This window comes from Camarhynchus parvulus, chromosome 5 (genome assembly GCF_901933205.1).
Source record: "Camarhynchus parvulus chromosome 5, STF_HiC, whole genome shotgun sequence".
In the NCBI taxonomy this organism is placed as follows: Eukaryota; Metazoa; Chordata; class Aves; order Passeriformes; family Thraupidae; genus Camarhynchus; species Camarhynchus parvulus.
The window spans coordinates 27,865,309-27,878,268 of record NC_044575.1 but is presented as its reverse complement, the minus strand read 5'-3'; the positions used below and the strand labels follow the sequence as shown (position 1 = coordinate 27,878,268).

General features: G+C 39.7%; 1 protein-coding gene across 5 annotated transcripts in view; it reads left to right on the top strand.

Moving 5' to 3' along the window:
- SMOC1 (SPARC related modular calcium binding 1) overlaps positions 1–12,960 on the top strand; it is a 128,103-nt gene that overhangs the window by 72,494 nt on the left and 42,649 nt on the right. For 4 of the 5 annotated variants that reach the window (XM_030949939.1, XM_030949935.1, XM_030949934.1 and 1 more), the window contains exons 6-7: positions 7,781–7,870; positions 12,774–12,854. In XM_030949939.1, the coding sequence (XP_030805799.1) occupies positions 7,781–7,870; positions 12,774–12,854 (171 nt within the window). The remainder of the gene's footprint in view (positions 1–7,780; positions 7,871–12,773; positions 12,855–12,960) is intronic. The other variant, XM_030949937.1, reaches the window with a different exon arrangement.

The following is a 12,960-nucleotide window of genomic DNA, read 5'->3' as shown; positions in this document are numbered from 1 at the left end:
AGTCACAGGATGATTTCTGTTTGCTTAAGGAATAAAACTGCTGCTGGGATTGTTACAGAAGAGTGAGAATAATAAGCCTCTGAAAGTGGGGGAGGGCACAGTGGGGACAATGTCTTCACAGCTTGACACTGATTCCACATTGGTCAAAAAGAAAGCTTTTTCGGCAAATCTAAACTGAAGATGGTCTCAAAAGTAACCTGACCTTTATTACCTACTTCACCTTTTTAACAGATAAGGTTCCAATCTGGCCTTGGGCATTTATTTTTCCTATTACTTCCAAATCTTTGAAGAGACCTATTTTGCCTTTTGGGAAGGAGTTTGGCTGTGAAGTCTGAAAACTGCAGTAAGGTAAATCTATGCGCAGTGACAGGTCTTCTCCATTTAAGCTTCCTTGCATTTGACCTCAGAAATGCTCTGATAACCGAACTAAAATCTGATCGTATACTTCTTTATCCCATATCTTATGTGCAAATTGCTCTTATAGAGAAGATCATCTCTGTGTTGGAGTTTGGCCCAGAAATGAACTGAGAATTCTGGCTCTAAATAACAGGACTGTGTACAGGTTCCTTATTCTGAGTTACATCTGTACTCAGGCTACCTGTGAGGTACTGCTGCTTCTTGTCCAAAAGTCCAAGCCTGCAAAATTGGTAAAGACTGTGGTTTACTGTTTACAATTTGGAGAGAAACTGGTGGCAAGCCAAGAAATCTTATTTCACAGGTTTTGAGGTTTTGAATCCCTCACTTATTACTCAGTAGAACAAAAGAGAGATCACACAAACTTTTGGCTCCCTCCTGTCCTCCTAAATTAGTTGATTGCACTATATTGGGGGTTTTAGCTTTAGAAAGGGGAGAGCAGAGGGTGAGTCTCAAGTTTGAATTAGGTGAGTGCTCTTAAATAATGGCTTTAATAATCTTCAGGTGGTTTGTCTTCTGCTTGGAAGCATACCCATACACTTGAGAAAAATGTTCTTTGGAATGCTACATTTCTGTAAGTGTGTTAAAACAACAACTGCTCACAAGTAGTGAAGCAAATTTACATGACAAGAAAGTTCACTAACAGCTCAGCTTAATTCTCTGATCTTTATATCTTTATTCACTGGTTCAAATAACATGCAGCATCTCTGCATTGACACCAAAATCCCTAGGAGTTTTGCCATCAAAATGGTAAAGTGTAATGGCTCAGTTTTCAACTGCCTTGTCTTCCATGCAGCAGTACTAGGAAGATGTTTTTTCTTCCCAGAAAGATTTGCACAGCTTACAGAAAGGAATCAGGTATTTTAAGTGGTAATTACCTTAAGGGCTTGGTTCAATCTGCAAAGTTCAAATCTGAATCTGGATCTGAACTTTCCCAGAGGCAGGGGGTGGTTTTGGACATTGTGTTGGTTTGACCTATTATAGTGCAAGCTCTGAAATGTGGGTCCAGATGTGGGCTGGGATTTTGTATCTTTCCAAGTATGAGACATTAAGGGTCACTTTTACATGACACATAATTGAAATAATATAAAACTGGATCTCATGTTGGGGAGGGTGTCTACAGCATTATGTTTGAAGGGTAATACCTTGCTATGTCCTTATTTTTCAAAAGAAGCTGTTTAAAGGCTGTAAAGAATGAGAGGTTAGAGGGGAGGTTTCTTTTGGCTAATTACTGTAGAACTGCCTTTAGAACTTAGGCAGTAAATAAGGACTTTGGATTTTAGAGAGATTCTGTCTGAATCTCAAGATTCAATAGTTTTAAAGCCACTGAACCCCAGAGACTAGAGCATTGCTATTAATGAGTGCTGCTCCAGACTGCTTTTGACACGTTTGCTTTTGAAGGACCAGACCCAGGAAGAGGGAGCTCTTTGTTTGTGGTCAGAATAAACTCATTGTACACCCAGACAATTAACTCTTCAGTCGACTTGCCAGCCTCTGTAAAGCACTCCGCTCCCCTCTCTGTCTACCTCCAGTTCTATTCAGACACTTAAGCACACCAGTGGTTTTTGTTTATTATTCTGAAAAAGTCCTTCACAAGAATAGTCGAGCAGATCAACATTGTCCTCCCAGCAGCATTTATCTCTGCCTGGCAGTGAGTGTGTCAATCAGGAATCAAAAAGCCAAACAGAGGAGGCTTTGAATTGTGTCACAGGGGTCAGAGTTACTTCCAGCTGTCTGTGCATGGGATAGGCTTTCTTGCAGGGCGAAGAATTGTGCTGCCAAACAAACACTGAGTACATTGGACCACAAAGTCCTTGGGGCTTCAAGTGGCTTTTTTCATGTTGATGCACCTGCAAGGGAGATGTGAGAAGGAAGTGAGGGGAACTAATGCCTTCCAGAAGGCACAGGGAAAGGCTCCTTATCCTATCTGGTTGATATCTGGAATGCAGTGCTGAAGTAAAGACTGCCCACATCCATATGGCATACAGAACAGTTGATGTAGGAAGAGAAAAATTACTGCAGTGACAGTACAAGTCAACCTTTGCACTCAGGAGCCCATTAAGCCCCACAGAGCCCTTGAATGTTTAGCACTTAGGCATATTTTCCCCTTTCTAAGCAAAATTTTACTTCACTTGTCCATGTTCAAGTGTTTGGGGTTTGTTATATCCAAAGGCAGCACATTGCTGCTGTTTCTTAAAGCAATAAAGAGTGAGAACGTGGCTTTTGCTGATTTGGTTTAAAAAGCTGGGGGTTTTTTTTGTAACAGATGTGGGATCTCCATGCATAGAAGTGATTGGACTTGATGATCTTAGAGGTCTTTTTCAACTTAAATAATTCTATGGACAGGAGTGTGAAAACTTGGCAGGGAGGTCTATCTGCACTGGTGTATTTCTATTTCAGCTGCTTGCAAAAACTTAGCTTGATTGGCCAGATTGAAAGAATTTTCTTTGCATGAATGCTAACTTTCTGCACTTATGTTGGCAATATATGTCTGTACATAGAAGTTACATAGACTATTAAATTAATTATGACTTGCTGAAATTGTTTCATTTGATGTAGGGAAGGATTGTGGTTAAGGCAATAAATTGCTCCTCCCCTGCAATACTAGAAGGGACATGTATTTTTGTCTAAGACCCCATGTAGTGCAAACACAGCACACAAGTTTTGTTGTCTTTTTTCTTCTTCTTTTTTTCTTTTTTTTTTTTAATACTTTAAAATATCCTAGATCTGGGGGTAATACATAGAAATGTCAAAGTCAAAACTGCATCTTCAAGATTCAGGAGCTGCATGGATGCATGGAACCTAATTGACCTGGCTGCTCTTTGTTTGTCTGCCCAGAGTTACTAAAGCTGCAGGAATGAGTATGTATGACTTGAGTCCCTCAGGAGTACTGGAGCCTAGGAAAACTCTTCTCTCTTGCTGTAGGCTTGACAGGTTTGCTGAAGGTGGACTTTGCTGCATTGAACAGGACCTGCTGAGAGTTCATTCATTGTCCTGGCTCTCTGTGCTCTAAGTTGCCTATTTAGCCCCAGCTGTGCTCTCTAATGACTCATCCAAAACCAGGTGATGGTAAGTGAAGGAGCCGCTTGACACTGGAAGAAGGCTGCCTCTTCCCAGAGCAGAGCTATGCACTTAGAATTGTCATCTGCTTATTCTATCAGTCTGACTCAAGTCTGGGAACCATTGATGTTCAAGCTATAGACTTTCAAAAAAGATTAGATTTTGTATACAGCCTGGATGATTGACTCCATAAACACCTGTGCTCTTCAAAATGGAAGAAATGTTTACAGATTGCCTCATAGAATCCAGTCAGAACACAACATTAGCCTCCCACGTCACATCTCCTACCCAGGAAAAATATACTCACTAGGCAAGTCATCTGAGTACCTGCATCATCAGATTAGCAGACCAAGACCTATGTACTTCCCCAGCAACATCAATCTTCAGTACATCCCTTTTATCTCCTAACCTTTCTCCTTTCTACAGCTTCCATTGGGTGGCTTGAGTTGAGAGTGGTGATTCACAGCAACAGGCAGTTACTTCACATTTTTCCATAGTAATAATCCTTTTTTATGTCGAGGAGTTTACTTTTCTCCTGATGTAATCTAAGTTGCTCGTGGCCATAGTGCTTGTCACTCAGAGTAAAATGGTCACTTTAACACAGGTGTCCTCCTTCTCCCTCAACCCCAGTGTACATTGCAGTCATTGCAGATGTGGATGCTTGCTGGATGTTTTGCAAGGATAAGACATGGGGAAGGGTATTCTAGTGAGAGCATAAAGACTTCTTGCCCAGCACTAGTAGTAGATCAGGATGTGCAAGTAATTGTCCCTGTTTCAAGTCAATGTCAGTCAAGTGCAATAAAAACAGTTCTTGCTTATGAGCTTCTGACAGTAGTAGAGGAAGTGGAATTCTGGTTTGTATCCAAGATACCTTAATGTGAAAATGCCTTAGGGAATCTTATTTAGACCTGCCTGTTTCACTCTTGTCCTGTGGAAAGATAAAAATACCATTTTAAAGTTGACAACAATTGAGCCAGAAAAATCTGCTTAACTTTTGCAAGTGTACGCTAGGAAAAGGACACTTACTGGAGGAATTTTATAGCTTTAAAATATCCCATGGGGAGGTATTCTTGTGAGTGATACTGTCTGTAGACAGTGGTCTTGGAAAAAGGAAGTGGGTATTCATGCTGGGCTGTAAAACTTGGAAGAGAAGTATGCAGTGAACTCCTTCTCAAGGCTCTGAAAATATTCTGCAACCAAGGGATGTGATTCTGAATTACATGAGTTCTGATCTGGAACATTGCTATCTAGAGGGATTAGGAAGGAACACTTGATCTCTTTAATCTCTGTGACATGCTGTGCATAAGGAACTATTGCAGTCGCATGCCTCTTCTGAAAGTTTGGAATTTAACAGCTCTTTGAAGAAAGAGACTGTACCCAGTGAACATACTTCATTGCCTTTGTACCCAAAGTAACAGTATTATGTACTTCTCATATAGTATCACAGGAGACCTTAGGCCTCTGGAATAGTTAAGGGTTTTGTTCTGTGTTGAAATTTTTATTTAAGGAATACAAAATGTTTTTTCAAATCTTTCAGGTATGTAAAATAGAACTTATGCCTTGTTTGTGAGGAGCAAACAGGCCAGTGGAACAAATGTTCAGTGTGACAAACGGAGTATTGAGTGAGAGGAAAAATCAAATAAGAGCAGGCAAGTATTAGGGTGGTTTTTCTGCTGAGAGGGAACAGCAGTGAAACTTGACGTAAGCTAATTTGGAACACTGAGACTTGCTGAGAATTCTCCAGTTTAAGAAAAAAAATTGGTAGTTTCAGAGTAAGAAGCTGGCGGCTAGGAAGTGAGCATGGTGTTTTTAATGAAGTGCAATTTTTGTCTTTTATGTGACTATTTCATGACCTTTAAAAAACAATCAGAAATATCTCTGGCTTTTGATTTTTGAAATATGGTGAATGTAATTACAGGGCTCTTGTCTATTGCATTTTTTTCTTGTATGTGTGATGAAAGAACTGTACTTCCTTGAACTACAGGGGAGTAATTATACTTCTCTCTATTTGCAAAGCCCTTAATACTGCGCTGGGTGCTGCTACAGTGTGGACTTAGTGACAATTTGGCTTTAGTAATCCAGTAAGGAAATGATTGTGTAATCCATTGAGCCATTTTACTGAGATTATCTTAAACAATAGCTTTGAACTGAAGGGTTTGTTTAATACTCTCCAGTAGCTTAATGGCTAACTTCATACAAAAGCTGCTGCAGAATTCTCTTTAAGAAGAATGTATTTGACAAATTGTAATTGCTGCTGTGTTCTTTGCACATACATGAATGTGAAAGAATCCCCCTGAACCTGAAACATCCTGTGTTCTGCCGAATTTCAAGTAATGATTTGGATCAAGTGCTGTGGCTCAGATCCACTTCTAATTTTCCCCCATTGTTGGCTTCCAGGTTGCTGCTTTAAATCTGAAAAGCAATTCTGTAATTACTTGGTGCAGAAGCATTCATGAGAGCAATAAGAAACTTATTATTGCACTGGTCTTTTTTAAACACCAGGTCTCTTCCTATTTTCTATAACTTGAGAATTATTCACCTTTCTAGTTGTTCTGTGAGTGTCTTCAGCAGTTTGGGGTTGGTTTCTCAATCTTTAAAGCCGGTCATGCTAATTACATTCTGTTCACTGCTTCATTTCAGTGTATAGTGCCATCCTAAATAAATAACAAGCCATAGTCGTGTCTCCTGGAGTCTTGCAAAAGCAGAGCAGCCTATTCTAACATAAAAAGTGGATATCAGCTATTTACTTCTATCCAAAGAGCCTTTAAAGGGCAAAACCTTCCTCCTTGTAATTTAAGAAGTATTCAGGAATTTTTTCCAAATCAGTTGCTCAAACTTAAAAAAAAATAAAAATACTGCTTATCCAGGTTACTGGTAATGTCCAATAACAGAAAAGCTCAGAACGAGAGCTGACTAAGGAATGGTAAGTATTTTTTCTTCCAAGTATTTTTTGTTACACTTGCAGTTTAGCATAAAACCAAATGCAGTGATGAAGAGGAATGTGACAACAGGGTGTCTCTCATTTCTGTCAATGTCCTTTACTTAAATGGATCTCTGAGGTTGAAAAGGAATTATCAGCATGTTTTTGCTTTCTGTGAACTAGACTACTTTGTGCGGAAATGCATAAAATAAATTAACTGTGGAAGAGGTATTCAAGCTTTTCCTAAAAAAACTGCAAATACAGATATGGGTGGAAAAAGTCTACAAGCTTCTGTTTTCTATATCTGCCCTTCCCTTCCTCTTGCAATGGTCTCTTACTTTTGTGAATGGAGCTGATGTAAGAGAAGGCTAAGGGCAGTTATTGCTTCCTCTAGGAAGGACTGTCCCATGTACGTTTCCTCCAAAGAGTGTTTGCCCTGTGCATCTGATGGGCATGGAGATAGAGGCAAGCCTGGCTTTTCTGGCATGGACTCCTCCCTCCAACAGATTTTCACTGTGCTACTTTGCATTTTAGGGTACTGCCCACTTTGCTGCTTAGTGTCATTCTTGCCAATAACATATGCAGAGAATAGTTATTAGAAATTGAAGGGTTTAAGTCACTGTATTTCCAACAGGAAAAAAAGCCCAATTCTAGGTGTAGTAGGCTGACCCTGGCTAGAAGCTAGGCACCCACCAAAGCTGCTCTGTCACTCTGCTCTGCAACTGGATAGGGGAGAAAATGTATCAAAAGTTTGTGAGTTACGGTCCAGGAGAGATCACTCACCAAATACTGTCATGGGCAAAACAGACTCAGCTAAACCTAAACCTAATGTAAGAGAAATTATTTTTCCACAATTTTCCATTGGAAGACATTGCCACCACATTGCAATTAGAGAACACCTTGATGCAGAGATTGTGAATAAAAAAGATTTGCTATTGACCATCCCATTCTAACACCTCTGCAGTAAATGCTGGTGCCAGTTCTACACAGGTAAGTTTCAGAAGAATTTTTCTTTTGAGCAAAAGGAGTGAGGAAAAAGACACAATAGGACAGCAATCTCCAGAACCTTTGCTGTCTCAGGAAATGGCCTGAGTAGTGTAAAACTTAGTGTAAAACTAAACTGACCTGAAACTAAAAAGGCAATTAATTGCCTTCTGGGGAGACTACCAGGTGATAAAGACCAGTGGTTTGAGGAGGGAGGGGGGAGGCTTTTTAAGTGTACCAAAAAGGCTTGATGCATATTTAATGTAAAATGTTATTGCTTTCAGCATAAAATGATTTTGTTCTGTCTGTCTTCTCTCTTTTCCGGACTTGGCCGGGCCATGTACAAATCCCAATCATTCAACAGTACTGGAGAGTAGATAGTATTTACCTCAATAATGGTAGTTTCTTTTCGATTCTTTCTAACCCTCAATTCAGATGATGGTTCGAAGCCAACGCCTACCATGGAAACCCAGCCTATTTTCGATGGAGAAGGTAAGAACATCCCTTAAAACAACATCAAAAAAAGCTACTTCCCTCTCCCTTTTCTCTAGGATTTATGGTTCAAATGCTTTCTATATCCTGCAAAGCAGACAAGCCAGTGAATCTCATAAATTATCAACATTTTAGAGTACCCTTGGGACCTCAGGCATTTTCCCTAATCCTTTTACATCCTCCCCACTTTTCTGGAATCTAGCAATAACACCAGTTGATCAGACTCCGGGTGTAATCTGGGAGGAAAAAGTGTGTCCCAGCAAGTAAAAAAAAGGTGCATCAAATCAGAAGTGGCCACTTCCTTTAGACTGTCCTTACCCCCTTGCTATCTCCACTCAGATGATGCTAATACTGGGAGTTTCCATAACCTCTGCAGTGTGTTAGAGCTTCACAAAAGGAAGGGTAATGCTAAACCACAGCTTGTGAGTGTTGACTTGGAAGAAAATTGCTGGGAGGTTTCTTTATTTAGCAAATGCTTTCATTGACGCACATACTATTTAAGCAAATGAAGTCATTGTCCTGGGCCCACTTTAATTCGTGGCCCACCCAGGCAGTTTCCTTCTCAAATAGGCAATCTTGCAATTGTATTATTTTGGAGAGGGAATATCAGACCTTAGTCTTTTGGAAGCCTTTAAAAAAGGATAAAATGGCTGTCATCACAGAGGGTTCAAGCCTTTTACACATACAAACATAAATACCAGTGAGAATAGTGCTCCTTTGGTAGTGAATAGGCCTTACAGAAGCTGCTTTTATCTTGCATATTGCTTGGAAGCAGCGCCTGTTTTCTACAGGTTTAAACCCACAACCATTGTGGCGAAGCTATGGGCTGAAGTATGAAGCACTCTGTGACCCATCTGAAACTGTAGACCATAAGGCAGTGAGGGAAAGCCTATACGTTTTCATAGGGCACTGCTGTACTTCATGCCTTTTTAAAGCTGGATCAAAGGCAGAAATGGAGACTACCGAGCAAGAGCGGGAGGTATTTTCTATTGATATTTCCTGCTTTCTTGTAGAAACGGGTGCTTTGGTGGGGTTTTATTGTTGCTAAAATAAGCATGTTTAATGGCAAGATGCTGTAGTCTTATCGCCGCATTTAGTGATTGTAGATTTGTAACAATCTTCTTGTGAGTTTTAAGAAACAGTAAAGCTCTTAGAGAAAAAACACTCTCAAATAAACAAAGGAGACTGAAGCCATGCTGGCTCTCTCTTGTTTATATCAAAAGAGGGTTCCTTCTGGCAGTAAGCTGATATTGTATTAAATTACTGTTGGCAATCACAAACTTCTGACCTTAGAAGTTTTCCCCTGAGAGGGTACCCATAGATATTTAAAGGAAAGAATGTGCTAGTAGAATGCAGGAGTGAGGTGATGTGGTTAATACCGCCTGGTCAGAAGCTCCTTCTAGGAGAGTTTAAATATTTTGGTCATTCAAATAGAAGTGGACAAAGTTCTTGAAGTGGTGTAGTGAACACACCTTTTCTGGTTCTTCTGGTGATGGCAGAATCTGAAAAAAAGTGTTATTCTACCTTCCATGAAAAACAGTTTCAATCAATACCCTTCACATTGATTTATAGGTGAACTCCAGTCTGATAAATGGGCTTGGACTGAATGATGAAAGACTGGCTCTCAAAAACATTGCAGTATATTATTCAAGACCTTATCTCCTAGACTTTGAGAGAGCATGACTAGTGCCATGGCCTCCTGTTGTATTAACAGTGTCCCTTATGACTCTGGAGAACAGATGGACAGGCAGGTAATCAGGCTATGCATTGATGAATAATCTCTTCTAAATTTGTCACTCTATATTTTGTCATCTCTATTAGTAAAATAGGACTGAGTAGATTTCAGTGGTGGCTGTAAGAATAAACAATTAATGGTGTGATTCTTGGGGTGTCTTGTGCAGCACCAGGAGCTGGACTCTAATGGTTCTTGTGGGTCCTTTCCAGCTCAGGATATTTTAATGATTTTAAAGTCCTGAGCAACCTGCTCTGTTCTTGGAGCTGACTCTGTCTGGAGCAGAAGGTTGGACCAGACACCTCAGGATGTCATCCTGAACCATCCCTTGAGCCTATCTGAGCAAACATGTTGTGATACTTCACTAGAAGACTCTCCCAGTGTCTTGGGTAGGTCTTCCTGAGGATTGACTTGTACTTGATGTCTGACACAAATGACAGAAAAGAGCAAAACAGTTATCCATTCACCTGTCAGGTCTGAAATCTTCATAGATGTTCAAAGGCATTAAAGTTCAGATCCCATTCCACTTCAGTGAATTTGAGAACTGATGGGTTCCTGTAAACCTATATATTCAAGGCCAGGCAGCCAGGGTGGAGCTGGTACCAACATGAATGGACAATAACAATGTAGGGTTTTTTTCATGTTTTGCCTTTGGTACCTTCCATACACAAGGGGCTGACTTTTTTCAAAGGTCATTACATACACTCAGTTGCCCCTGAAATGTGTCATAACTTTTGGACTTCAGCAACTCTGAGATGAAGATTCACCTTTCCCATGTTTTCATCTACATTAGAGGATAATGAAAATGTGCATTTCATGCATAAGTTCCCCTCCCACTCCCTACAATCTTCCCTGAGGGCATAACAGAGCAGTGCCAGAGATTATGTCAATCAGATAACTTAAACTCTACCATCCAAGGTTTGAATCACAACACAGCCATCTCTCTAAAAATTATTTCATATTATTATAATGCAGATCTTAGAGATGTTTATAGTGAATCTTTTTTTAGGACAAGATTCTCCTCTGCTGAAGAGTGTTTTATTAATGTTCTTGGTATAGTTTTAAAATGTTATATTTCCTCCTGCACTTCTAGGCTCTGTTATTTTGTTTTCACCATCTCTTTAGTTCCCATGTGCAAGGAGTAATAATTTCCTAAAGATATATTCTTTATACATCTCTTCTTTTTGGTAAACTTTGCCTCTTAGTTCAGTGGGAATCTACTTTTTCCACAGATCTATTGTTCAGAGGTGCCTGTAATCCAAAAAGATAGCCAGGTTTTACTTGGATTGAAAATACATTTTTTTGGTAGATTCCAAGGAACTTATTTCCTTTTCTTTATCTTTCTCTTTTTTCACAGAGTTGCTTTTTGTGTACCTTTCAGCCTCACTGAAAGATGTACGCCATTGTATTTCTAAAGGCCTTCATCATTCTTCAGCATCCATTGACTTTGATTGTCCCTCATTTTTCAGCTGTAAACATACCTGGTCCATATGGTGTAGAGTCAGAGCTAAATTTCATCCGAGATATAGGAGTTTAAGCCCCTTTTGGGGAGAACTACCTCAAATTAAACATTGGGTAAGAACTAGGAAGGGACAAGTAGAAATAGTCGTTAAACCAAAGCATGTAGGTATATGTATTTATAGCAGCATATGATGGCTGAATGTTGATAAAATAGTGTAGTGAAACTAGCAGATGAGGCCGTTTTTTGTATTCCGGCAGCAGTAAAAGTTTGTTTAACAGTGTTCAGTCGATACTTCCTTGTGAAAAAAATGCCCTAAACACAATTACTATGATGACTTCCATCAATGTGGCTAAAAGTATTTAGGAAGGAGAAATTTTCTTTCTTTTTTATGTTCTTTTAATTTATAATCAGTTTCTCTTTACTCAGCCAGCTTCTCCCTTTGCTGAGCAGATCCATGTAAATGTCAAAAAGGAAGCAGGAAAACTCCTGTGAAAAGTTCTTAGATGAACTTAAGAAAAACTTAAGAGGAACTTAAGTTTTGCTCTTGTGGAAACTGAATTTTTTTTCAGAAAGTATCAGTCCTGAAAATGTCACATGAGGTGCTCTAGCCCATGATAGCAAGTACTGCTTTGCTCAGTTCTAATCAAATGCTGAGGTTATGTCATTTCTGTGGCTTAGGGCAGGTTCAGATATGTTTTGAAGTTGATTATAACACCTCAGAGGAGGTGCTCTAAGCACTTTTTTCCACAAATTTATGTTTGGATGTCTTGGTTAGTGCATCAGACATGCTTTTCTAACCAAAACCCATTTCTTTAACAGACTTCCTTTTAAGTCTTTCCAGAAATATCTTCATGTCTCTGCCTATTTATTTCAGATTTTGTTGTTGCTTGTTTTAGGGAACTGACTGGGGCCAGACCTTCTTGGGCTGTTAAAACAATATTTAAGGTCTGGATTGACTGTTAAAAATCTGGAATTCTGGGGGAAATAGCATATACTATAGCACCCAATGCAATGTTTGTGATCTCTGAGTCTTGAGGAAAACGGTTTTTTGAGAATTCAGGAAGTGGGTATTAGAGGGAGGAAAGAGAGTTTTGCCAGCAGAGATATACTCTCTGAAACTGGAAGATAATGAGAGAACCTTGTGGAAGATTTGTAAATGGTGGTTCATAAGAGTTGGAAGACCTCACCAGGGGATGAACCTGTCTGTACAAAGATGATAGATTAGTTATGGCATGATTGTAGCTGACATCTTGTTTTCTATGAAGAGAGACTGAGAGAATTGAGGTTGTTCAGAAGACACCTTCTAGCACCTTCCAGTCCCTGAAGCCAGCCTACAAGGGAGCTGGAGAGGGGCTTTCTACAAGAGCATGTAGTGACAGGACAAGGGGGAACAGTTTTGAACTGAAAAAGAGTTGGTTTGGATTAAATATGAGGAAAAAACACTTTACTGTGGGGTTGTCAGGCACTGAAACAGGTTGCCCTGAGAAGCTGTAGCTGCCCCATCATTGGAAGTATTCAAGACCGGGTTGGATGGGGCTTGGAGCAACCTGGTCTAGTGGAAGCTGTCCCTACCCATGGCAGGGGGGTTAGAATAAGATGTTCTTTAAGGTCCCTTCCAGCCCAAACCATTCAGTGATTCTGAGTAACTATCATGTGTAATTTTACTAGTTGCTGCAGTTTCTTTAAGGCTGTTATTTTTATTCTTTCAGAAATCACAGCACCCACCCTTTGGATTAAGCACTTGGTCATCAAAGATTCCAAAATGAACAGCTCTAATATAAGGAATTCAGGTAAAGTTCTGTCTAAAAAATTTATTGTTTTAACTAGTCTGCAGCTCCTCACATCTGTTCTTGTTTCATTCTTTCTTCCTTGTAGCTATCAAGCTCTAGGGTTACT